Raw genomic sequence first — 27,047 nt, forward strand, 5'->3', positions numbered from 1 at the left:
CGGAACAGTGCACCGCAGAGCAGCGCGGCAGCCTGCCAGGACCGCAGGGACGGGACGCGGCGCCGAAGTAGGCCCCGGCAGAAGCCGGGACCTAAAGGAAAGGCCGGTGCCGCTGGAAAAGAGACCGCGGCCCCGGAACAGTGCACCGCAGAGCAGCGCGGCAGCCTGCCAGGACCGCAGGGACGGGACGCGGCGCCGAAGTAGGCCCCAGCTGAAGCCCGGACCTAAAGGAGAGGCCGGCGCCGCTGGAAAAGAAACCGCGGCCCCGGAACAGTGCGCCGCAGAGCAGTGCGGCAGCCTGCCAGAGCCGCAGGGAGAACGGGACGTGGCGCCGAAGTAGGCCCCGGCAGAAGCCGGGACCTAAATTAGAGGCCGGCGCCGCTGGAAAGGGGATCGCAGCGCCGAAGCCCGCAGGGCGGCCGCAGGGGGGAGCGGTGCCGGCGTCGCCAGAAAAGTGACATTGCGGCCGCTGCGCAGTGCGGCCGCAGGGAGGGCACTGCGGCCCGGATGAAGGGGATAGCCCGTAGTGCAGAGCCACTGCTCGTCTTGGTGCCCCTAGGATCCCTTTTAAAATAAAATCAGCGCCGCCATAGAAGATAGTGCAGCATATTTAGGGCCAACTACTCCCCCACACCGTGAGAGAGTAAGGGGAAGATCTGGAAATTTAGGGGAAATACTCACCTAAACATCCCACGCAGTTACTAACCTGAAGGTATCAGACGTCCACGGAGCTGTGATGGACGTCCTCGTCTCCTCCAACCGACAGGCTCTGGTGGGCGAGTGGGTGGGGGACGGAGCCAGGACCGGACTTCTGAGCACGCTGGTGTGCTAGGATCTTGGTCCTGGAGAGGGATCTATGAGGATACGGGGTGGCAGTACACGCCGTACTCATAGTCCGCATAGTGGGACTACAGGTGTGACTGTTCACCCTGTATCCCTCCGGAAAAATCTGAAAAGAAACTACGCACATTGAGGTAGATAAGGGTCTAATGAAAGACCCGTGTCCACCTCCTACTGACACTAAGCTAAACTGAATATCCTACTTCCTGTCGGTAGGGTGTACACTGCAGAGGAGGAGCTAACTTTTTTATTTGAATAGTGTCAGCCTCCTAGTGGCAGCAGCATACACCCATGGTTTCTGTGTCCCCCAATGAAAGGCGATAGAGAAACAGCTTTTATTAAATTCATTCAGGGTTGTCGCTGGACTTGGTCCGGCGCCTGTCTTCTTCTTGTGATGCCATCCTCCGTCTCGCTTCGTGTCGATGATGCATCCCTATGTGATCCATACAGTCTCCCCAGCATCGTCATCCTGCGGAGGCATGCACACTGCTGTACTTTACTCTGCCCTAGTCCGGACAGAGAAGCACGCCTGCCCAAGAGCGCGATGCCGGGGAGCCCGTCATCCACACGAAGCAAGAAGGAAGATGGCATCGCAAGAAGCAATGGCGCCAGACAAAGACAAGCAACACACCTCGAGCCGGACCACCACCCAGGTGAATATAATAAAAGCTGTTTTTCTTGTCTTGCAGGTCAGGTTGGGGCAGATATACAGCATTATAGAATGCTGGATATCAGGCCTGAAAAATGATGGCAGTATCTCTTATCAGCCAAACCTGGTGACAGCGTTCAGGTTTGCTATTTAGCTCCGATGCTTCCTGCTGGCGGTGTCAGCTATACTTCTGCCTTCGGCGTGTGTACCTGACTCTGGTAGATCTTGATTTATCCTGCTCTGATCCCTCACTTGCCCCGTATCTGACTCCCTCTGTCTGCCATTTTCCACTGTTTCCCTGTAAGTTTGTTTGATTCCCTGGTTTTGACATAGCTTGCATTTGGACTCGCTTCAGCCTTCTGTCTTTGTCTTATCTGCTTCCGACCACTGCTGAAACCACCCCCCACCCCCGGCTTGTTCCAGACCACGTGTACTGCTGGGATCTCTGGTACTTATGCTTCTGACTGTTTTTTGACTTGGCTTGTCTGACCACTCTCTCGCCACTTGGTGACACCTGTGCTGCTGCTCTGTGGTGCTACTCTGTGTGTGTAGACTCACTTCCCTCACCAGCTACCCCTGGTGGAGGTTGCGCTATACTGCACTACAGCAGCATGACAGACAGGTTACCTTTAAGTACATCCCTCTTTTCAGCCCCTCTATACACAGCACCCGTCTGCAGTACATCCCTCCTCTCAGCCCCTCTATACACAGCACCCTTTTGCAGTACATTGCTCCTCTCAGCCCCTCTATATACAGCACCCTTATGCAGTACATCCTTCCTCTCAGTCCTGCTATACACAACACCCTTTTGCAGTAAATTACTCCTCTCAACCCCTCTATATACAGCCACACCCTGCAGTACATCACTCATATCAGCCCCTCTATATACATCATCCTTCTGCAGTATATCCCTTCTCTCAGCAACAGGATGGGTGATAACTTCTTGATCGTAGGGGGCCAATTGCCGCAATCTGCACAGATTGGCAGAATTGTCATGCCCGCAGCCGCGGGCTCAGTCTCTCATGGACAGGGAGACCAGCACCTATCATGCAGCTCCACTGAAATTGCTCACCCTGTTTGTGGCTCTAGACAATCAGCGGCTCCTTTCTCTGCTCTTAGGAGGCTCGCCCCGCTTTCTGTACATACTTAAAGCAGCAGGGCATCTGTTCTCTATTAGGGCTGTCTGTGCTGTGATGCTCTATGCATAAAAGGCATCCTCCCCTTAAGAGAGGTGCTTGGGCAACATATTCATTCTTAGGATCGCTGCCTCCTGCTCAGGCCACACACTGCTGTCCTCTGCGATTGGAAGTCTGTGGCTTTGCACTATAATAATATCTCTGTCTCCACAGAATCCTCTGCAGGCAGTTTCCTATACTGGATTCCTCTGGGATCTAGCCAGATACCACTACCAGCTGGATCAGTCTTTCCAGGATTACAAGGAACTCCACCGACAGAGCCAGTATTCTATAGTCTCTGCTATCCGGTCTGTACGGTTGTCTCTCTGGTCCGGGATTCACGGCATTAAGGCCTCCTGGTGTTTGTGTTGTTACATATCCTGTATAGGGATATACCTTGCCAGCTGCGCCACTACGTGGTACAGTGTCGTGATCCAGAGGGTCCTCCCCTCAGGCACATTTCACCTTTTTGTTAAACTTCCTTTTTATGGCTTATTCTCCTGTCGCTACCGCTGCACCATTAGGCCTCTTTCACACTTCAGTTGTTTGGCGTCAGTCTAAAACCGCCATTTTCCTCAAATAACGGATCCGTCAATTTTTTTTGACAGATCCGTTATTTTGCCATAGACTTGCATTAGCGACGGATTGTGACGGATGGTCGTCCGTTCCATCCGCCATGCAACGGATCCGTTGAAATTTGGCGGACGTTTTCTGAAAATAGACGGACATTGAAACTTTTTTGTCAACGCCCAAATGGCGGATCGCGACGCATCCGTCGCGTCCGCCATTCCATAGAATGGCCGCCTATGGGCGACGGATCCGCCGCAAACGTTTTTCGGTGGATCCGTCGCCACAATCCATTTTTTCAATTGCGCATGCTCCAAAAAGTAGATACTTTTTCCAGACAACCCCCAAGTAACTGATCCGTCAAGAAAACAGATCCGTTAGAACCGTTTTCTCAACAATTGTGACGGATCCGTCACTATGTCGGTAGTGACTGACGCCAAACAACTGAAGTGTGAAAGAGGCCTTAGTGGTCTAGTGAGTCCACTATACATCTTCACACCCCATGGGCGTAACAAGAATTAGGAATTTTGAATTTTTTATCCCCATTAGACCACCACTCCACTCATTCTCCAGACAAGTGCAGAGCTCTGCGGCTCCAGAGGTAAAGGATGGAGCTTTGGTTAAACATGTGCAATGACGTTTCATCCCAACGGGGATAACAGTGCCCCAATTTTGCCAATCGGTGTGTGTCTCAGCAGTCAGACCCTCACTGTGATCAGGTGATTAAAGGAGCTGTCCGGTGAAAACAAACTAAAGGAAAGGAAAGCTGCATTGCCTGGAACACTTTAAAAATAAGTTTCAGCAAAAAACCATGCACAAAGCTGCAGAAACAACCCCATCCACATAAATGTTGCAGACTTCTATACCCTGAAATAGTTGACCAGGAGCAATAATTTGCATTCACGTTGCATGTGGATAAGGTGTACTTTGGATTTAGTGATCATTGAAGATAACGACATGCTTTCCTGTACAGGACAATGCTTCGCTCTAAAGTCTAATCCTTGTGGATCTATAAACCTACTTTTGTGTTAGCAGAACAGTAGGAGAAAGATTTTAAAACAGCATAACAACTGGGTGACATGGGCTGTGAGATTTGCAGGGCTGACAATTTAACAACTCACCTTACTAAATAAGATATCGACCGGGAATGTCCGTCCGGGAATATGGAAAATGGGCACATTACCAAAGAAAGATGCAAACTTCTCAGCGTCCATTGTAGCCGACGTAACGATCAGCTTCAGGTCGGACCTTCGTGTGACAACCTGCAAGACAGGCTTTGTTAGTAAATCATTGTACGTGGTTATCAAAACATCACATTAAGATGTATGGAAACAGATCATCACCTCACGTAAGAGTCCAAAAAGTACATCTGTGTTCAAAGATCGTTCGTGAGCTTCGTCCATGATGACCGCGCTATAGTGATCGAGGTCGGCCTCACGCAGGGATTCTCGGAGCAGGATACCGTCAGTCATGTATTTAATGAGGGTTTTTTCCGAAGTGCAGTCCTCAAATCGAATGGCGTATCCAACCTCCTCGCCCAGGCTCACTTGCATTTCTTCGCTCACTCTTTTGGCCACAGACATGGCGGCCACTCTACGCGGCTGCGTGCAAGCAATCATGCCATAGTCGGTGTACCCATCTCCATGCAGATATTGAGTCAGCTGTGTTGTTTTACCGCTGCCTGTTTCTCCCACCACTATGACAATACTGTTATCTCTGCGAATAAAAAAGAAAAAAAGAAATCATGAGTATAAAAAATTAGCAGTTCCAGACTACGGTGGCATTACATTAAGCAGGTTTCTTACCGAATGATTGTAAGTAGCTCCTGCTGGACAGCAAAAATGGGCAAGAACTGACGCTGCTCCATGATGCTCTTCTTCCGGGAAAACTCACTGCTCGCCTCGCTGCGCTCTCGCATGTGATCTGCAAACTTCTGTTCTGTCCTAGAAGCGCAGAACAAAATATTTAGATGAACAAGCGTTAATAACCCAGCCTTTCCTCCAAATCTGAAAGTCACAAAGTTTTGAACTACTGCCATTTTTGCACATATTATGTCACTTTTTTTAATCTGTCACATCTGCAGTTTTAATGCTTAGTGAATTTGGGCGTAAGGTGGCAAAGCTGACAGCATCTCAGCAATGGTGCAGTCATTTGTTAAAAAAAAAAAAAACATCCAGAATCAAAAACTGAAATCAAACGCTTGGGCGCAGCCTATACCCACCATTGTGTCTGCCAATGTATTCAACAAGAAAGGCAGTAGGGTAGAAATGAACGAATTGACTCATAGGACCCTGGTCCACTGGCCACATCAGTAGTCCAATAGGCTTAGGGTGACTTCATGCATGCAGCACGCCTTCAGATCAGAGGTGCTAGCAGGCAGAAGGCAGGCAGGCCAAGGATTACTGATGTGGCGCAAGGCCAGGGTCCGGTTAATTTATTCGTTCATCTCTAATAGGAAAACAATTTTCTTAATCGCTTCATTGGGGGACACAGGTAACCATGGGTGTATAATGCTCACAATATGCACAAAAAAAGTACGTCTGAGTACGTCTCTTCCTCAGTACAGGCCAAAACGTCCCTTTAACAAGAAAAGGCCTATGCCGTATCTATCCAGGGACTACCTCCCCAACAGGACCGCTCGTCTGCCCCAAGGGAAAGAAGGAAGCCATCCTTCAAACCTTCTCCTCACTGGAGATCTAAGGACCGGCTCTCAAGGTCTTCGGGGTCCCTCTCCCACAGGTTTTCCTCCAAGTGACGGGTCACCCCCACCTGGAAATATTGCCAGGGTGGGAGGCAGACTTCTTTTCAGAGACGCTTGGTTGTCGGTGGTCGACGACGCCTGGGTCAGAGGGATTTGTTACGTCTTGCTACAAGATCGACTTGTCTTCCCTTGTTCTTCTTTCTGTCTCACCTGCCATAACTGCCATCCCAAGCCCCAGGGATTTTTCAGGCCGTCTCTTCCCTTCTTCGTTCAGGAGTAATAATTCCAGTCACTTGAACGATTTTCAGGGTTCTACTTCAATCTTTTTGTAGTCCCGAAAAAAAAATGGTTCGCTCTATCCCATCTTGGATCTCAGCGTTTGAACTGTCACCTTCGGATCCGCCACTTGAAGATGGAGTCCTTACGCTTAGTGATTGCCTCCATGGAACCAGAAGAATTTCTCTGTTCTGTAGACATCCAGGATGCGTATCTCCACATTCCGTTTTCTGAGATTCTTCGATTTGCTATCCAGGACGATCATTATCATTTCACGGCCCTTGCTTTCGGCCTGGCGTCTGCTCCCAGGGTGTTCACCAAGGTCATGGCGGCGGTCATGGCCATCCTTCGCTCCAAAGGGATTCTCATAATCCTGTACCTGGACGATCTTCTGATCAAGGGACAATCCCGACGAGACTGCGACCAGAGTCTCCAGTTCACTCTGATCCATCTCGATTGCATAGTCAACTGGGAGAAATCCTCCCTAATCCCATCTCAGTGCCTCTTGTTTCTGGGTATGCAGTTCGACAAGGTTCAAGCTCGTGTCTCCCTCCCAAAGGAGAAGTTCGCCCCCCTCTGCCAGGGGATCTGCTCTCTAAAGCGTCCAGCCCCTCTTCCTCTACGGTCCTGCATGAGGGTCTTGGGGAAAATGATTGCCTCCATGGAAGCTGTGCCTTTTGCCCAGTTCCATACTCGGCCTCTTCAGCTGGCCCTCTTGTCTGCCTGGGACAAGAGAACCGTTTCCCTAGACCCACCGATTATCCTACCTTTCAAAGTGAGGCAATCTCTGACTTGGTGGACGCAGTCCGCCTCGGTCCTGCACGGGAGATACTTTCTCACTCTCCGGTGGCAGGTCATCACCACCGACGTCAGTCTCCTCGGTTGGGGAGCGGTCTTCCTTCATCACTAAAAGCAGGGTAGCTGGAATGCACAGGAAGCACTTCTCCCCATCAATCTTCTAGAGATCAGGGGAATCTTCCTTGCCATTCTAAACTGGCAGTCACTCCTCACAGGCAAGAGAGTCCGCATTCAGTCGGACAACACCACGGCTGTGGCTTACATAAATCACCAAGGCGGAACCCACAGCAAACACGTTCACATTCCAGGGGCGGAAAATTGGGCAGCCGATTTTCTGAGACGTCAAGGTCTCGCATCAGGCGAGTGATCTCTCAACCCCACTGTCTTCTACCAGATATGCCAGAGATGAGACACTCCGGATGTCGATCTGATGGCATCTCGGATGAACCACAAGCTTCCTCAATTCGTCGCCAGGTCCCGGGATACGCTGGCCATCGAGTGCGATGCTCTTGTTATCCCATGGTCCCAGTTTCAGCTGCCTTATCTTTTTGCGCCTCTTCCCTTGATTCAGAGAGTCGTAAAAAAGATGAAGACAGAAGGGATTCCCGTAATCCTGATAGCTCCAGACAGACCAAGACAGGCCTGGTACACGGAGCTGGTGACATGCTCATGGACGTTCCCTGGAGGCTTACAGACTGTCCAGACCTCCTCTCTCAAGGCCCCCCTCTTCCACCCGAGTTCTCAGTCTCTGAGTTTAAAGGCATGGTCGTTGAGGCTGCAGTCTTGAAGGAAGCTGTTTTTTTTTTTCTAATAAAGGTCATTCAGACCATGATTAATATAAGAAAACCAGCATCCTCGAGCATCAACCACAGATGTTGCAAGGCCTTCTTCCGGTGGTGTAAGGAGAATAGTTTATCCCCAGTGTCCTTTTCCCATCCTTCAGTCCTTGGTTTTCTCCAGGTGGGTCTTGACTCGGGCCTATCGCTTAGTACCCTTAAGGGACAGGTTTCCGTCCTCTCTATTCTCTTCCAGAGAGACCAAGCTTCTCCTTCACAGGTGAAGACTTATCTTCAGGGTGTCGCCCACCTGGTGCCTCCTTACCATTCCCCTATAGAACCATGGGATCTGAACCTTATCTTTGGTGCTCTGCAGAGAACGCCTTTTGAACCCATTTGAGATATTCCCTTCTCTCTCCGGTCTTGAATAGTGGCCTTCCTGATCACCATTATGTCTATCAGGAGGGTTTCCGAGTTGGCTGCTCTGTCTTGTCGTTCTCCATTCCTGATCCTGCATCAGGACAAGGTAGTCCTTCAACCCGTTCCTTCCTTTATTCCCAAGGTTGTTTCTGTTTTTCACATCAAAGACATTGTTCTTCTTTCTATTTGTCTCTCCACCAGCTGGATCTAGTCAGAGCTATTCGAGTCTAACTTTTTAGGACTGCTTGCTTTCGTCAGTCTGATTCCCTATTCGTCATCTCCGAAAATCATCTTAAGGGGCTCCCAGCTTCTAAATCCACTATTGCTCGTTGGATTTGTTTGGCAATAATGGAGGTATACCACATTAAAGACAAACAGCCTCATCCAGGAGTGAGGGCTCACTCCACCCAGGCCTTGGGGGCTTCCTGGGTTGTTTGTCATCAGGCTTCGGCCTTACAGATCTGCAAGGTCGCAACCTAGTCGTCCTTGCACACTTATGCGAGGTATCACAGGGTTTATACCCATGCCTCATCAGATGCAGGCCTGGGTAGGAAGTTGCTGCAGGCGGCAATTGCGAACCGGCCGACCTAAGTCCTTTTTCCTGACATTCTTTCTGTTCCCACCCTTGGGACTGCTTTTGGATGTCCCATGGTTACCTTTGTCCCCCAATGAAGCGATAAAGAAAGAGGGATTTGTGGTACTCAACATAAAATCTCTTTCTTGGAGCCTTCATTGGGGGACACAGCACCCTCCCTAATGTTTGTACCTGTGTTGGGCCCATGTGCCTTTGTTGTGGGTTGGTACTTATGTTGAGCTTTGTTTCGCTTCTCCTACTGCTTTTTCACCAACCGAGTTGCTTTTTGCCTGTCGGTGGGTGTATAATGCTGGGGAGGAGCTATTTTCCTTTTTTGCCTCCTAGCGACAGCAGCATACACCCATGGTTACCTGTGTCTCCCAATGAAGGCTCCAAGAAAGATTTTACGTTGAGTACCAAAAATCCCTCTATTTTTTTTATTGAACTTACTTGTAATCCACAGTACCGTCTTCATTCGTGGGTTTCTCAGATTCTTCCTCCTCCTTTTTGATGCCCATTATATCTCCAAGCTTCGTTCCAGCCAATTCCCAATGTTTGTGTTGAGCCTAAAGACAAATCTAATGTTAAGTACAAGTAGAAAACAAGAGTAAAAACACAATGAATCTGGTTATATAACTAGATAAGCATCTGCTGTACCTTTTTCCTCTCTTTCTGTTCACGGTGTTTCCGCACCAGATGACTACCTTTGCGAGAGATGATTGCCAAGTCAGAAGTTGGGTCACGAACTGGGATTACAGGCTCGGGCTGAAGGAGACAAAATGGCAATTAATAAAAGTAGCCTCAATTTCACACCTTGATATTTCATTGCCCCAAAAGTGCTTTTTCGTAATCTTACCTGCTTAGTAAACACAATTCGTCCATCTAGAAATGGAGGCACCAAGTTATGAACCAGCAGATGCACTTTAGCCGCATTGTCCTCCTCAAAGTCCTCATCCACCTCCAGCCTCTGAACCACCCCACTAGTCAACATGCGATTGGTTTCCCAGCGCTCGTTATCCTAAAAATATCAAGATCGTATTATTAGAAGAAGCATCTTCACCATATGAGAAAATGTAGAATGTATTCAGAAACTGAAAAAGAGGTGACGGAAATGAAGGGAGGTGGAAATTGTCACTACACAAAGAAAAAAAGCATAACACCATGATGCATCAGATGTGCACAGCACATAAGAGCTACAAATACCCAGTCTCCTGTGGGTACCTCATTGATCTGCCTTCTCTGGGCCGACACTCTCTTGTGCGTCTGTTTCTGCAGCTGCTGTTCCCTCTTGCGCACGTATTCTTCAGACGTGGAGCTCAGGGCGTTGTGGGACTCATCAAACCCTTCATCCATCATATACCAGTCTCGATCTGCTTGCTGTAAACAGGGGAGAACATTGTCAGTACGATAACGGGAAGATGACAACTAGGATTTGCAGGTGACACCACAGATATCTTACCCTTTGATCGTCCTCCCATTGCCTCTGATCGTCTTCTGACATGAAACGAATATCATCATCATCTTCTGACTTCCCTGCATGACAATAAGCAAAAAAATCATTACTTGCCGTAAATAATTAACTTTGCAAAAGGCTGCGCAGAGTTTCAAGGGAGTTGGCCAACAGCACAGAATGGTACATTATATGAAAAGAACCATTAAACCCCACACAGTTCCAGTGGTCCCCACCATTCCTGCAGGGATTACATAACATCAGTCAATCACATGACTGCCGGAGCCCCATGAATGATGGATGTGTGGTGTCATCACAAAAACTGGGGGGAACTTCCAGAGGGGTAGCACTGAGGAATTAAATGGACGAATAGTGGTTATTTCTTGCTTTCAGACAACACTGTAATGAGCAGCATAACTAATGGATTAAGACTCTGAAATCAGAAATTTCCTTCTCCTCTCATTAGGGCATTTAACTTAAATGCATGTATTTCGGGCTAAAAATATTTTTATAGTTTATCTGCAACTTCAATTTTGAAGTCGTCTGTGATCATAAATCAGCTGAGCACAGAAAAAGTGAGGAAAAAAAAAGTTATAAGACTGTTATAGTGCGCTCACTAATGGGATTCCAGTTAGCTCATTAAAGGGAACCTGTCAGGAAGGGGGGTTCGATCCGATGGGTGTCACAGATAAAGTACGCCTGCGCAGAAGCGTGATGCCGGGGAGCGATGAAAAAGCAGGAGGGCGGCATCGCAAGAAGACCTGGACCTCAAACACCCACCGGACCGGACCGGACCGCCTCCCCCAGGTGAGTATAATATAACTTTTTTGTTTTCATTTCAGGTCGGACAGGGGGCTTATCTACAGCATTACAGAATGCTGTATATTAGCCCTGAAAAGCAGTGGCCGCATCTTATAGCGGCAAAATCTGCTGACAGGTTCCCTTTAACAAGCCTACACAAAGGTTGTAGAAGGTAAACTATGCAAACTTGTTAATGGAACCAAATCGCAAAAGTGATTTTTAAACCCCAATCAATTTAACTGTCTTAAAAGGTGGTCAACCCCTTTAAGCATTGGGTACAAATAAGAACACGAATGGTCGCGCTCACCTTTTCCCTGAGAGAGTCGTGGCGTGGATCCAAGGTGGCGTCTCTCAGACGCCCATTCGTTGAACTTGTACGATGGAGTGGGGAGAGGCGTATCGTCTGTGTACCGGATTCTTACCGACGACCTGGGAATGGGATATTGGAGAACGTATTATACAGTTATAGCTTCAGCTCAATTTCTCACTGCAACCTATCAGAACGAGCAAAGAGAACAGAACTTCACTAATCGTGGAACAGAAAAAAAAAAGATTATGCTGTTACAGTCTGCTGGAGATGGCAAGTTTTTACTGCAAGTCTCAAGGCCTAGTGCAAGGGTTTTACATTTCTAAGCCAAAACCAGTTGTGCACCTCTAGATCTACATCATAAACCAGCTACATCAGGTGTCAAACTGCATTCCTCGAGGGCCACAAACCATGCGTGTTTTCAAGATTTCCTTAGCATTGCACAAGGTGCTGCAATCATTATGTGTGTAGGTGATTAAATTATCACCTGTGCAGTACAAGGAAATCCTGAAAACATGACCTGTTTGCAGCCCACGAGGAATGCAGTTTGACACCCCTGAGTTACAGCCAAATTCAGACTGGAGCAGATCTTCGCAGCAGTGGCACCAGAGAAATAAAAGGTTAGCTTTGCAATTTAGTAAAAATCCTATCTATGCTCAACAACTAAGGGATTTTTAATTATATTGTTTACGGCTCACTTCCTAGGTTACCTACCAGCTCTATCGTCCATGGTCTGAATCTGTGGTGGTCATACCAATCTAGCACACCGTTATCTACCGATCTAGCCAGTTTCCACATCTCTGCGCTAAAATTCTACAGAGGCAAAGCAGGCTCTTCTAGCTTGCTTCATAGGAGAGCGCTCAATGTGGCCGAGCCGAACTGTCAGTCAGGAGCGCACTGCCTCTGCAAGCAGGAATATAGGAGTATGATGAGCAGAGTGCTCCTGAATAAAAACAGGATTTTTGGTTGCTTACCGTAAAATCTGTTTCTTGGAGCCTCCATTGGGGGACACAGGAACTATATGGGTGTATGCTGCTGCCACTAGGAGGCTGACACTATGCAAATAAAGAAGTTAGCTCCTCCTCTGCAGTGTACACCCCACCGACTGGCATAATACTCTTCAGTTAAGGTACCTTCACACATAACGATATCGTTAACGATATCGTTGCTTTTTGTGACGTAGCAACGATATCGTTAAGGAAATCTTTCTGTGTGACAGCGACCAACGATCAGGCCCCTGCTGGGAGATCGTTGGTCGCTGAGGAAAGTCCAGAACTTTATTTCGTCGCTGGACTCCCTGCAGACATCGCTGAATCAGCGTGTGTGACACCGATCCAGCGATGTCTTCACTGGTAGCCAGGGTAAACATCGGGTTACTAAGCGCAGCCCGGCGCTTAGTAACCCGATGTTTACCCTGGTTACCAGCGTAAAAGTAAAAAAAACAAACAGTACATACTTACCTACCGCTGTCTGTCCCCGGCGCTGTGCTTCTCTGCACTTCTCCTGCACTGGCTGTATATACCATGTATAAGTATATAAGGGGACAATACAAATATCTCGCTGAGGATCTGTTTATACCAAGGAAGGTGACGGGCACAAGGGGGCATTCTTTGCGTCTGGAGGAGAGAAGGTTTTTCCACCAACATAGAAGAGGATTCTTTACTGTTAGGGCAGTGAGAATCTGGAATTGCTTGCCTGAGGAGGTGGTGATGGCGAACTCAGTCGAGGGGTTCAAGAGAGGCCTGGATGTCTTCCTGGAGCAGAACAATATTGTATCATACAATTATTAGGTTCTGTAGAAGGACGTAGATCTGGGGATTTATTATGATGGAATATAGGCTGAACTGGATGGACAAATGTCTTTTTTCGGCCTTACTAACTATGTTACTATGTTACTATGTATGTAACAGAAACTGAGAAACATTGGGAGGGTGCTGTGTCCCCCAATGGAGACTCCAAGAAACAGATTTTACGGTAAGCGCCAAAAATTCTGTTTTCTTTATCGCCTCTCATTGGGGGACACAGGGACCATGGGACGTCCCAAAGCAGTCCATAGGGAGGGAAAAACAGACTTCCATCAAGTCAGAGGACTCACCACTGCCACCTGCAAGATCCTTCTGCCTAGGCTGGCGTCCGCCGAAGCGTAGGTATGGACCTTGTAAAATTTGGCGAACGTGTGGATGGAAGACCAAGTTGCCGCTTTGCAAAGCTGTAGGGCGGAAGCCCTGTGGTGCACCGCCCAGGAGGCGCCGACTGCCCGGGTAGAGTGATCCTTGATCCCAAGAGGGGGCACTCTGTTCTTGACCCAGTAAGCCTCCAGAATTGCCGTTCTGATCCAGCGAGCAATAGTCGCCTTAGAAGCCAATTGGCCTTAGCGCGGGCCATCAGGAATGATGAAAAGAGAATTCGTCTTCCGGAAAAAGGACGTTCTATCCAGGTAGATCCTCACTGCCCTGACGAGGTCCAGCTTGTTCAACGATTGCTCCAGAGGATGAGTCGGAGCTGGGCAAAAGGAAGGTAGAACGATGTCCTCGTTGAAGTGGAAGGTGGAAACCACCTTAAGAAGAAAGGAAGGCGGAGGCCTGAGGACCACCTTGTCCTGGTGGATGACCAAGAACGGAGGACGGCAAGACAGAGCCGCCAACTCGGAAACGCGGCGGATAGAAGTGATGGCCACAAGAAAGGCCACCTTCCAAGATAGGACTGACAGGGGAATCTCCCTGAGGGGCTCAAAGGGTGAAACCCTCAGAACGTCCAGTACCCGGTTTAAATCCCATGAATCCACAGGGGCCCTGTACGGAGGGACAGCGTGGGCGAAGGAGTTTGATGTCGCAAAGCGACGAAAAAGCCGAAAAGACCGAAATTGACGTCTAGGAGGAGGGCGACGAGGCTTGGCCTGGGGAAGAAGGGAGCTTGTGCCCCCTGTAGCGTCCTTAATGATTTGGTCTAGCTTAGAACCAAAAGACGAGACGCCTGAAAACACAGGCTGGTAAGGGACTTTATAGAGGACAAATCCGCCTGCCAGGCCTTAAGACAAACGGTCCGGCGGATGGCAACCGCGTTGCTGGACGCCTTAGCCGCAGAAGACGCGGCATCCAGGGAGGCGGAGACCAGATATTCACCCGTGTGAGAAATCTGGTTGGCAAGTTCCACCAGCTGTCCGGAAGGAACCCCATCCAGAATGCCCTGACGGAGCTGTTTGGCCCACTTGGATATGGATTTTGAAACCCAAGTGGAAGCAAAGGCCGGGCAAAGACTAGCTGATGCCGCTTCAAAGGCTGACTTCGCGAAAGATTCTATGACCCTATCGTTAGAATCCTTCAGAGATGCTCTGCCGGACAGTGGGAGGACCGTGTTGGTGGACAGTCTGGAAACTGGAAGATCCACCGAAGGAGAAGTAGTCCAATTAGCGGTGAGCTCCAGAGAAAAGGGATATAAAACGCCAAGACGCTTTCCTCTCTGAAACCGTCTGGTCGGGTTCTCTCTTTCTCTGGTCATAATCTCCTCGAATTCAGGGTGAGGAGCAAAAAACTTGGAAGGTGGTTTAGCCCGTCTAAACGAAACCGCCTGATCTGCGGGTTCCGTAGAGGACTCCTTGATGCCACAGGTTAGATTTATCGCTCCAATGAGATTCTGAACCATATCCCTCACGGTAGCGATTTGGTTCGAATCCAGCTCCGAAATATCCTCCGAGGGCGCATTAGAGAACGCCTCGCCTGACTCAGGGGATGAGGATCGGGAGGATGCTGACTGCAGAGGAGGACCGAGTGGCGAGATGGAGCGAGAAGAGGACTCAAACCAGCGTTCCTGTCTGGACCTTTTGCGGCTTGCAATGGAGGGCTCGGACGGAGCTTCCTGCGACCCGCTGGCTACTGCAGGGGTAACCGATCCGGCACGGACACCAAAGTTTGAGACACCCGAGTTAGATCGGCCACCGATTGTGACAGAGAGGAAGCCCAGCCTTGTATGGGGGTATCGCTCTCGGGCGGATCGGCCGGGGGATCCTGAGCGGTGGGAACAATCGGGTTGCTGCAGGTCTGACAGAGTGGAGAGGACTGACCTAAGGAAGTTTGCTGTTACAGGACGAACATGCAAAGTACTTGACTAATGCAGAAGAGGAAGAAGTAGGATGACGAGCGCGGCCCCCTTTAGAGTTAGACATTTTGAAGAGGTCCCTGAAGAAACTGCCAGTGGGTTAAGGGACAGTGGGGCAGAGGGGGGTGTCAAGTCTGCAGTGCACAGCTACTCACGACAGACGAAAAAACGGATACCAGGTTGCTGCAGGCCTGGAGGAAGATGCAATGGATATCCGGTGCAGATGGTGTGCTGTGCCCCCAGAAAAGAGCGCTCTGCGTAGCTCTCTGGCGAAGGTGCGGGGCACGATGCAGAAACTCCTGCCCTGAGTGTCCAGCAGTGGCGTGGAGGAAGGGGCGGAGCCAGCCGAGATGGCGCCGGTGGGTGGGGAGTGCAGGGCACAGTTTGTCGGGCGGGAGAAAACCCACCCGATGAAAAGGAAGTGGGCTGAGCGCGGCACCGGAAGTAGGCCCCGGGAAAAGTCGGGGCCTAAATTAAAAGCCGGTGACCGCCGGGGACAAACCTCGGTGCAGGCGCTGCCCGGCCTGAGGAGCGCGGAAGCCGCAAGTCCGCCGCATAGAAGGGGAAGCGCCACCGGCGGATGCCGGAAGTAGGCCCCGGGAAAAACCGGGCCCATATTGGAAGCCGGCGGCCGCTGCAGAGGACCGCGAGTCCGCTCTGAAGGTACGGCCGCCGGGAAAAACGGCGCGGCTGCCTGTAGGGGGGGCGTGCCGCAGAGAGACAGGATGCGGCGGCAGGCAAGGCAGTGCGACTGCCTGTAAAAGTGCGGCCGCCGTGGAGGAAGCAGCGCGGGCGGTCATCAGGGCCGCCGCACAAAGGAATAAAACGTGCGGCCGCAGTAAAAGAAGTGCGGCCGCAGTAAAAGAAGTGCGGCCGCAGTAAAAGAAGTGCGGCCGCAATAAAAGAAGTGCGGCCGCAGTAAAAGGAGTGCGGGCGCAGTAAAAGAAGTGCGGGCGCAGTCAAAGAAGTGCGGGCGCAGTAAAAGAAGTGCGGGCGCAGTAAAAGAAGTGCGGGTGCAGTAAAAGAAGTGCGGGCGCAGTAAAAGAAGTGCGGCTGCAGAAATAGCAATGCGGCTGCCTGTAAGGCGCCGCACAGAGCAAAGATGCTGCCCACATCTCCCCCGCTGTAGAGAATCCGCAGCACCGCACCCCAGCAGACCCCCCCCAAGGAGAGCCGCCCAGCCTGGGACAGGGAAAGATACTCACCTAACATCCCACGCCATCCGGTACTAACCTTAAGAAAGTATTAGATGTCCGTGGAGCTGGTGATGGATGTCCTCGTCTCCTCCAACCGACCGGCTCTGGCAGGCGAGGGACGGAGCCAGAACTGGACTTCTGAGCACACTTGTGTGCTAGGATCTTGGTCCTGGAGAGGGATCTATGAGGATATGGGGTGGCAGTACACGCTGTACTCATAGTCCGCATTGTGGGATTACAGGTGTGGCTGTTCACCCTGTATCCCTTCCGGAAAACCTGAAAAGAAACGACGCACATTGAGGTAGATAAGGGTCTAATGAAAGACCCGTGTCCACCTCCTACTGACACTAAGCTAAACTGATTATTCTAGTGCCAGTCGGTGGGGCGCACACTGCAGAGGAGGAGCTAACTTTTTTGTGCATAGTGTCAGCCTCCTAGTGGCAGCAGCATACACCCATGGTTCCTGTGTCCCCCAATGAGAGGCGATTAAGAAAAAAAAAATCATTAGAGCCAATGTAAACGGAAGGGAAGGGTAATGCTGATTTTATTTCTATTTTATATCATTCCTTGCTATAAACCAGATACGATCACACTTAATCCTCAGCCCTAACCCACAGGCAGCTCATTTCAGTTCACACAACATTCACAAGTGCTGTTATCTTCCACGGGAAATTAACAGTGAGGACTAGGACAACGCAGCACATGCCACCGGCTCAAGGTCTGTGTGGAGCTTATTGCAATGCAATAAGAAATGTGCATGAAAAAAAAACAAAGTACAAACCTTTCCCTCCTCGAACTGTCTCTGTCACCACGAAAGCTGCGGTCAGAGTCTCTGTTAGAAGGAGACGGAGAAGGAGATTCCCACTGAGAGCGCTGGGACCCTCCATAACCACTGTCTTCTTCCTCCCATCCTGAGCGAGAAGGTGTGGAGGAGTCTAGAGAAGAATAAACAGAAGGTAACAGTTCAAAAAAGGCTCATATACGAGTTATATGAAGATGTAAACCAGTGCAAAGAAGTGGTTTGAACCCTTTGGTTCCCTCCTAGGGCTTCCTATTTAATATGGAGGAATGAAGGAGTTTGTCCATGCCAGGAAAAAAAAGTGACATTCTCTACCATACTACATACTACATACTACAGAGAAGAGGTCCATGATATGATGTTGAAGACACACGATTGAGGTAGGTTGCAGGAAATATACACTACACATGACAAAGCTTCCTGCCCAGGAATATAGGAGGGCATCAATCACAATCACACTTTACCTCTGGGCTTGTGTCGTGGACTGTCAGGTTCGCTCCGCCGTGAGCTCCGCTCTGATCCACCGTCCCGCTCCGATCTGTCTCGCTCAGACCTGCTGCTCCTGCGGCTACGATCATCTGATGAATAATTATTATTATTATTTATTTATATAGGCACCATTGATTCCATGGTGCTGTACATGAGAAGGGGTTACATACAAATTACAGATATCACTTACAATAATCAAACTAACAATCACAGACTGATACAGAGGGGTGACGACCCTGCCCTTGCGGGCTTACATTCTACAGGATGGTGGGGATGGAGACAGTAGGTTGAGGGTTGTAGAAGCTCCGGTGTTGGTGAGGCGGTCAAGGGGGCAGAGGGGTCAGTGCAGGCTGTAGGATTTCCTGAAGAGATGAGTTTTCAGGTTCCGTCTCAAGGATCGGAATGTGGTTGATAGTCGGACGTGTTGGGGCAAAAAATTCCAGAGGATGGGGGATATTCAGGAGAAGTCTTGGAGGTGGTTGGGTGGAGAGCGAACAAATGTGGAGGAGAGAAGGAGGTCTTGGGATGACCGGAGATTACGTGAGGGAAGATATCGGGAGATTAGTTTAGAGATATATGGAGGAGACAGGTTATGGATGGCTTTGAAGGTCAGGATTAGTAATTTGAACTGGATACGCTGAGGGAATGGGAGCCAGTGAAGAGATTTGCAGAGGGGGGAAGTGGAGGAGTAGCGAGGAGAGAGATGAATTAGTCGGCCAGCAGAGTTAAGGATGAACTGGAGAGGTGCAAGGGTGTTAGCAGAAAAAGGATGTTGCAGTAGCCAAGGCGGGAGATGATGAGGGCAGATTAGTAGATTGACGGTTGAGAAAAGGACGGATTCTGGAGATATTTTTGAGTTGGAGACGACAGGAGGTGGAAAGAGTTTGGATGTGTGGTTTGAAGGACAGGGCAGAGCAAAGGTTACTCAGAGGCAGCGGACTTCCGGCACGGGGGAAAGCGTGATGCGTAATTGCATTAGATAGATCAGGTAAGGAAGATCTACGAGATGGAGGAAAGATGATGAGTTCAGATTTGTCCACACTAAGTTTGAGAAAGTGAGAGCAGAAGGAGGATATGGCTGATAGACACTCCGGAATTCTGGACATCAGAGAGGTGACGTCTGGGCCAGAGAGGTAGATATGAGTGTCATCAGCATAGAGGTGGTACTGGAATCCATGGGACATTATGAGTTGTCCCAGGCCAAGTGTAAAGATTGAGAAGAGTAGGGGTCCTAGAACAGAGCCTTGGAGGACTCTAACCAAGAGATGGTGGGATGAGGAGGTAGTGTGGGAGTGGGAGACGCTGAAGGTGCGGTTGGAAAGGTATGAGGAGATCCAGGATAGGAAGAGGTCTTTGATGCCAAAGAAGGAGAGGATCTGTAGTAGGAGGCAGTGGTCAACTGTGTCGAAAGCAGAGGACAGGTCTAGAAGGAGGAGTACAGAGTATTGTCCAGTAGCTTTGGCGGTAAGTAGGTCGTTAGTGATTTTGGTCAGGGCTGTCTCAGTTGAGTGATGGGGCGGAAACCAGATTGTAGATTGTCAAAGAGCAAGTGAGATGAGAGGTGGGAGGAAAGTTCAGCGTGGACGTGCTGCTCCAGGAGTTTGGAAGCGAATGGCAGCAGCGATATTGGGCGATAGCTGGACATAGCAGTTGGGTCGAGGGCTGGCTTTTTAAGGACAGGCGTGATTGTGGCATGTTTGAAAGCAGAAGGGAAAGGTGCCAGAAGTTAGTGATAGGTTGAAGAGGTGGGTTAGGGATGGGATAAGTGTGGTGGTGAGGTTGGGGAGGAGGCGGGATGGGATGGGGTCAAGCACACAGGCGGTGAGGTGCAATTTGAGGGGAGATAATATTTACTTATGGGAAAGACGCCAAGTTTAGGAAATACATGAGCACTTAGAATTCTGCTCATTTTAAGCCAATATCCAAAAAAGAAGGGAAGTAACAAACCAAGGAATAATTAAAATATAAAGAATTTTATTAAATATGATTAAAAGACAAATGTGCAATTCATATGTAAACGTATATAGAACAAGGGGAAACACAGCAAAGTGAACCCAGGGCAATCCACAAAATATGACTGGGTATGTACAGGGTGGAGCGCGGTAATTTGCTGATTTGGGAATGAAATAAAAAAATTATGATCATTAGAAAAATTTATTTTATATTTTAATTATACTGAACAGTAATGGAATTTTTAAATTACATGGTTTTAAATAGTGTATCTGGCAAATGTCGACCTTCGCTATCCACACACTGCTGCATACGTTTTCTGAAGTTTTCATGAACTCTAACAAGCATGTCCACTGGTATTCTGCCAATTTCAGCTTCAATATTGTTCCTTAGGTCTTCAAGGTGTTGGGACGGTTGATATACACCTAAGACTTCAGGTAACCCCAAAGTAAAAAATCGCATGGGGCTAAATCTGGTGAGCGTGCTGGCCAGTTCACATCTCCCCTCAAAGAGATACGCCGTCCAGGAAACATTTGCCTCAAACAACTCATGGTAACCCTCGCTGTGTGTGCAGTGGCACCATCCTGTTGGAACCATGTATCCTCTAGTTCCATTGCCTCAAGAGCCGGCTGAAAATAATCCTGTATCATAGACAAGTACCGTTCGGAGTTCACAGTTATGGCACGACCATTATCCTGAAAAAAGTAAGGACCAATGATGCCTACTCGTGATATGGCGCACCACACAGTGAAAATGAGGTGAAAATGTGCCTCATCAGAAAAAAAACACAATTGCGTCACGGGGTATCGTTGCTAACATGTCTTCACAAGAGGTCCGCCGTGTCAAATAGTCCCATGCTGACAAATGTTGGACCACGCACATTTTATACGGGTGAAAATTCAGTTCATCATGAAGAATCCGGTGGAGAGAACGTCTTGAAATGCCAAGAGCAAATGATTGCTTCCGAGCAGAGCGTTTCGGAGATTGCAGTACTGCTGCTCTAACTCTCTCGATGTTTTGTGGTGTTGTAATCCTTCTCTCAGGTCCCCTTCGTACACATGACACATTCCCTGCTGTTCTGAATGCATTCACCCAATTTACAATTGATTGCCGTCCAGGAACACGTCCGCGTGGAGGAACAGCGAATTGTAAACGAAAAGCACGCTGCACTGCAATGATCGAGTGGGCATTTGAAAAATACGCTTCAACACAAAATGACCTCTCCTCACGTGTCCACTGCATGATGGCAACTGAAAGGCAGAGGAATACAAATCTCCCATCAGCCACTGTAAGCCACACCCACTCTCCCCTCTCTTCGACCGACAGTGCCGCCACAGCATGCAGTGCAAAAAAGCAAATTACCGCGCTCCACCCTGTATAAGTTAGTCACTACATATATATGCACCAGCAGGCTCTGGATTATAAAGCATACATGACCATAAACAAAATACAACGGAAGTCCATATAAAAGATCTTTACAAACTTTATAGGTAGTACATAAGCTACAAAAATATGTAGATAGCAGTAAGAGATAGATGTGTCTATTGTAGACTACTATAATATAATGAAGGAGAGGTCATATACTCATATCCCTATGTGGTGTTAGTAAGAACAAAAAGTATAAGACTGTGCCAATAATTAGGGTAACCACATAGGTCCGGACTAAAGTGTCAGTGCATAATGCATACGGCGCAGAAGGCCATATAAACCCATATGGGGGCCATATAAAGAAGATCATAAACGCAGTGTCAGTGCTACATGCATACCTGCTGGTACAGGGGATTGCCGTGGGACAGGATAACCCCGACGCGCGTTTCGCAGTGTGGCTTCTTCCAGGGGGTCATTTTAAGCCAATGTTATTGCCCCTAACCCTTTACATAATAATAATAATTTTATTTATATAGCGCCAACATATTCCACAGCGCTTTACAAATTATAGAGGAGACTTGTACAAACAATAGACATTACAGCATAACAATAAACACAGTTCAAAATAGATACCAAAAGGAATGAGGGCCCTGCTTGCAAGCTTACAGACTATGAGGAAAATGGAAGACACGAGAGGTGGATGGTAACAATTGCTTTAGTTATTCGGACCGGCCATAGTGTAAGGCTCGGGTGTTCATATAAAGCTGCATGAACCAGTTAACTGTCTAAGTATGTAGCAGTACAAACACAGAGGGCTACTAACTGCATAAAGTGTATGAGAACATGATGCGAGGAACCTGATTATGGTTTTGTTTTTTTGAATGGGCCACACAGGGATCATTAGGTTAATGCGTTGAGGCGGTAGGCCAATCTGAACAAATGAGTTTTTAGGGCACGCTTAAAACTGTGGGGATTGGGGATTAATCGTATTAACCTAGGTAGTGCATTCCAAAGAATCGGCGCAGCACGTGTAAAGTCTTGGAGACAGGAGTGGGAGGTTCTGATTATTGAGGATTTTAACCTCAGGTCATTAGCAGAACGGAGGGCATGGGTAGGGTGGTAGACTGAGACCAGAGAGGAGATGTAGGGTGGTGCTGAGCCATGGAGTGCTTTGTGGATGAGGGTAGTAGTTTTGTACTGGATTCTGGAGTGGATGGGTAACCAGTGTAATGACTGGCACAAGGTAGAGACATCGGTGTAACGGTTGGTGAGGAATATGATCCTGGCTGCAGCATTCAGGACAGATTGGAGCGGGGAGAGTTTGGTAAGAGGGAGGCCGATTAGTAGAGAGTTACAATAGTCCAGACGGGAATGAATAAGTGAAACAGTAAGAGTTTTTGCAGAGTCGAAAGTAAGAAAAGGGCGAATTCTAGAAATGTTTTGAGGTGCAGATAAGAAGAGCGAGCCAATGATCGTATGTGGGGGGTGAAGGAGAGCTCGGAATCAAGGATGACCCCAAGGCAGCGGGCATGTTGCTTTGGAGTAATGGTGGAACCGCACACGGAGATGGCAATGTCAGGCAAAGTTAGGTTAGTAGAGGGAGAGAACACGAGGAGTTCTGTTTTTGACAGGTTCAGTTTCAGATAGAGGGAGGACATGATGTTAGAGACAGTGGTAAGACAATCACTGGTGCTTTCTAAAAAGGTCGGCGTAATAACAGGATAAGTGTATAATTGGGTGTCGTCAGCATAGAGATGGTACTGGAAACCAAATCTACTGATTGTTTGTCCAATAGGGGCAGTATACAACGAGAAGAGGAGGGGGCCTAGGACTGATCCTTGAGGAACACCAACAGTAAGGGGAAGGTGAGAGGAGGAGGAACCAGCAAAAAATACAGTGAAGGATCGGTCAGAGAGATAGGAGGAGAACCAGGAAAGAACGGTGTCCTTGAGGCCGATGGAGCGGAGCATATTGAGGAGGAGCTGATGATCCACAGTATCGAATGCTGCGGAGAGATCCAGGAGAATCAGCATGGAGTAGTGACCATTAGATTTAGTTGTTAGTAGGTCATTAGAGACTTTAGTGAGGGCAGTTTCAGTAGAGTTTAAAGAGCGGAAACCAGATTGAAGAGGGTCGAGAAGAGAGTTATCTGAGAGATAGTGGATAAGACGGGAGTGGACCAGGCGTTCGAGGAGTTTAGAGATGAAGGGAAGATTACAGACAGGTCTATAGTTAGCGGCACAGTTTTGGTTGAGGGATGGTTTTTTAAGTAATGGATGTATGATGGCATGCATAAATGAGGAGGGAAAAATACCGGAAGTGAGAGAAAGGTTGAATATTTTCGTTAGGTGAGAGGTGACAGCCGGGGAAAGGGACTGGAGGAGATGTGACGGAATGGGGTTACTGGTGCAAGTGGTCGGGCGAGAAGATGCAAGGAGCCCAACTACTTCTTCTTCTGTAACTGGTTCAAAATCAGAGAGTGAACTACAGTGGGGCAAAAAAGTATTTAGTCAGTCAGCAATAGTGCAAGTTCCACCACTTAAAAAGATGAGAGGCGTCTGTAATTTACATCATAGGTAGACCTCAACTATGGGAAACAAACTGAGAAAAAAAATCCAGAAAATCACATTGTCTGTTTTTTTATCATTTTTTTTGCATATTATGGTGGAAAATAAGTGTTTGGTCAGAAACAAACAATCAAGATTTCTGGCTCTCACAGACCTGTAACTTCTTCTTTAAGAGTCTCCTCTTTCCTCCACTCATTACCTGTAGTAATGGCACCTATTTAAACTTGTTATCAGTATAAAAAGACACCTGTGCACACCCTCAAACAGTCTGACTCCAAACTCCACTATGGTGAAGACCAAAGAGCTGTCAAAGGACACCAGAAACAAAATTGTAGCCCTGCACCAGGCTGGGAAGACTGAATCTGCAATAGCTAACCAGCTTGGAGTGAAGAAATCAACAGTGGGAGCAATAATTAGAAAATGGAAGACATACAAGACCACTGATAATCTCCCTCGATCTGGGGCTCCATGCAAAAGCCCACCCCGTGGGGTCAGAATGATCACAAGAACGGTGAGCAAAAATCCCAGAACCACGCGGGGGGACCTAGTGAATGAACTGTAGAGAGCTGGGCCAATGTAACAAGGCCTACCATAAGTAACACACTACGCCACCATGGACTCAGATCCTGCAGTGCCAGACGTGTCCCACTGCTTAAGCCAGTACATGTCCGGGCCCGTCTGAAGTTTGCTAGAGAGCATTTGGATGATCCAGAGGAGTTTTGGGAGAATGTCCTATGGTCTGATGAAACCAAACTGGAACTGTTTGGTAGAAACACAACTTGTCGTGTTTGGAGGAAAAAGAATACTGAGTTGCATCCATCAAACACCATACCTACTGTAAAGCATGGTGGTGGAAACATCATGCTTTGGGACTGTTTCTCTGCAAAGGGGCCAGGACGACTGATCCGGGTACATGAAAGAATGAATGGGGCCATGTATCGTGAGATTTTGATTGCAAACCTCCTTCCATCAGCAAGGGCATTGAAGATGAAACGTGGCTGGGTCTTTCAACATGACAATGATCCAAAGCACACTGCCAGGGCAACGAAGGAGTGGCTTCGTAAGAAGCATTTCAAGGTCCTGGAGTGGCCTAGCCAGTCTCCAGATCTCAACCCTATAGAAAACCTTTGGAGGGAGTTGAAAGTCCGTGTTGCCAAGCGAAAAGCCAAAAACATCACTGCTCTAGAGGAGATCTGCATGGAGGAATGGGCCAACATACCAACAACAGTGTGTGGCAACCTTGTGAAGACTTACAGAAAACGTTTGACCTCTGTCATTGCCAACAAAGGATATATTACAAAGTATTGAGATGATTGTTTGTTTCTGACCAAATACTTATTTTCCACCATAACATGCAAATAAAATGATAAAAAAACAGACAATGTGATTTTCTGGATTTTTTTTTCTCAGTTTGTCTCCCATAGTTGAGGTCTACCTATGATGTAAATTACAGACGCCTCTCATCTTTTTAAGTGGTGGAACTTGCACTATTGCTGACTGACTAAATACTTTTTTGCCCCACTGTAGATGCAGTGGGGGAGGGAGGACAGTGCAAGGTATGAAGAGATTGGGAGATAATTTCCTGTTGAATGTGGTCAATTTTTTCTTAGAAGTAATTGGCCAGATCGTCAGCGCGGAGATCCGTGGTTGGGGCCTGCACTGTTAGGTTGAGTAGGGACTGGAAAGTGTCAAAGAGATGTTTAGGGTTATTTGACAGTGAGGTGATGAGGGTGTTGAAATAGGTTTGTTTGGCGAGGTGAAGGGCAGAGTTGTATGTTCTTAGCATGAACTTATAATGGATGAAACTCTACCCAAGAATGCAATGAGCAGGGATGAATTCTTAAAAAGCTGCAAATTATGGACTAGATAAGGCTTGTGCCGTATTATGCAACCCTTTTTTTTTTTACGCCCAGAAGTGGCGTGAACACTACAATAAACGTCCCCGTTAATGGGCTGCGTCTATTCGGATGATCACTTTACCTCTGTCTCGGCTGCTCCGCTCCTTCCGTCGCCTGTCGTCCTTCGATGACGCGTAGACCCCGTGTTCCCTCCTCTCACGTTCTCTCTGGCGGTTTCTCGCCAAGAACTCCTCATTTACTCCACCGGTATAAGACGGCGTCTCCACACGGGCGGTTCTGTAGTGTCTGGAAATAAATACAAGACATTACTAATCATAAATAGACCTCTATGATAATATCAGCAGCTCTAATAAAATCCCTTGGAACCAGCATAAAGCCCAATTATCTGCCACTTACCGGTCTCCGTGGCTGCCACGACTTATCCTGTCCCCAGACCCTTCGGAAGGCTTCTCTCGATCTTCCCAGTCTCTAGACCCCAGTTTAGTCTTTTTGTCCCCCTCCTGTCGCTCCTTTTCTTCTCGCTCTTTCCTCTTCTGTGCAGCCAACAAGTCCAGGCCCAGTAATGAGGAGCGCGGAGCAGGAGCCTTAAACACGTGCTGCTCGGCACTGGAGCTCTTATTCTTCACCACTAACCCTCCTTCTTCCTCAGAGGGGTCGCTGCCCTCCAGCCTGTGCAGAGACGCATCCTCCTCCATGTTTATTTTGGCACACCGCCTCTTTTAGAATTGATAAAGTGACGACATATATCAGTGGTTTCTGGAGAGAAATGGAGAAATGGTGATGATCACAGATGCTGGCAACGTGTGAAAAGTGATAAATTCACACATAGCGGTCGTGGTATGCAACCTAGAAGTGTGCCGCAGGCAGTTTAATCGTGGATTCGCCAAGGAGAAGCTCAGTAACCAAGAAATTCATGGCAAAAAGGGCACAAGACAAGAACTAGCAGCCAAACCATTGTCAATACCATTCCTGGCAGTGATGGAGTATGTGCTAACCACCCTTAAACTTCCGGTTCCAAGGAGTTAACTGATGCGTTCTCAGTTAAAGGGGGTTTCCAAAACTTTTTCAGCCCATTTCATATTTCTTAACTCTTCTTAAATCGCTTTTCTAATATACATCCCTTCACCTCGGTGTGGGTCATGTAACCCTTTGCTTCTTTCTGCCAGCTGCATGCATAGAGAGAGACCTGTCAGTCACTGGCAGTGGGCGGAGTTAAGTCACCAGGGTCCCGCCTTTTTGACTAGCCGCCATCAGGAGCTGACTGACACGCTCTCCTCAATCTGGACGAGAGGCGAATGGGACGTAACAGGCAGGAAAGCACATCGGCAACTGGTTACGTGACCACACCGAGATGTGCTCATAGACGGAAGGCAGTGGATGAAAGTATATG

General features: G+C 48.4%; 1 protein-coding gene across 1 annotated transcript in view; it reads right to left on the reverse strand.

Moving 5' to 3' along the window:
- The window catches only part of DHX38 (DEAH-box helicase 38), a 69,603-nt gene that overhangs the window by 27,440 nt on the left and 15,116 nt on the right, over positions 1-27,047 (reverse strand). Inside the window, exons 2-14 of the mRNA XM_069739114.1 lie at positions 26,054-26,413; positions 25,779-25,942; positions 17,889-18,002; positions 17,407-17,560; positions 11,335-11,456; positions 10,236-10,309; positions 9,998-10,153; positions 9,633-9,794; positions 9,434-9,541; positions 9,227-9,342; positions 5,037-5,174; positions 4,575-4,947; positions 4,353-4,493 (exon numbers count right to left, since the gene is read on the reverse strand). Of these exons, the coding sequence (XP_069595215.1) occupies positions 4,353-4,493; positions 4,575-4,947; positions 5,037-5,174; positions 9,227-9,342; positions 9,434-9,541; positions 9,633-9,794; positions 9,998-10,153; positions 10,236-10,309; positions 11,335-11,456; positions 17,407-17,560; positions 17,889-18,002; positions 25,779-25,942; positions 26,054-26,352 (2,121 nt within the window). The 5' untranslated portion in view covers positions 26,353-26,413. The remainder of the gene's footprint in view (positions 1-4,352; positions 4,494-4,574; positions 4,948-5,036; positions 5,175-9,226; positions 9,343-9,433; positions 9,542-9,632; positions 9,795-9,997; positions 10,154-10,235; positions 10,310-11,334; positions 11,457-17,406; positions 17,561-17,888; positions 18,003-25,778; positions 25,943-26,053; positions 26,414-27,047) is intronic.

Source organism: Ranitomeya imitator, chromosome 9 (genome assembly GCF_032444005.1).
Source record: "Ranitomeya imitator isolate aRanImi1 chromosome 9, aRanImi1.pri, whole genome shotgun sequence".
Lineage (NCBI taxonomy): Eukaryota > Metazoa > Chordata > Amphibia > Anura > Dendrobatidae > Ranitomeya > Ranitomeya imitator.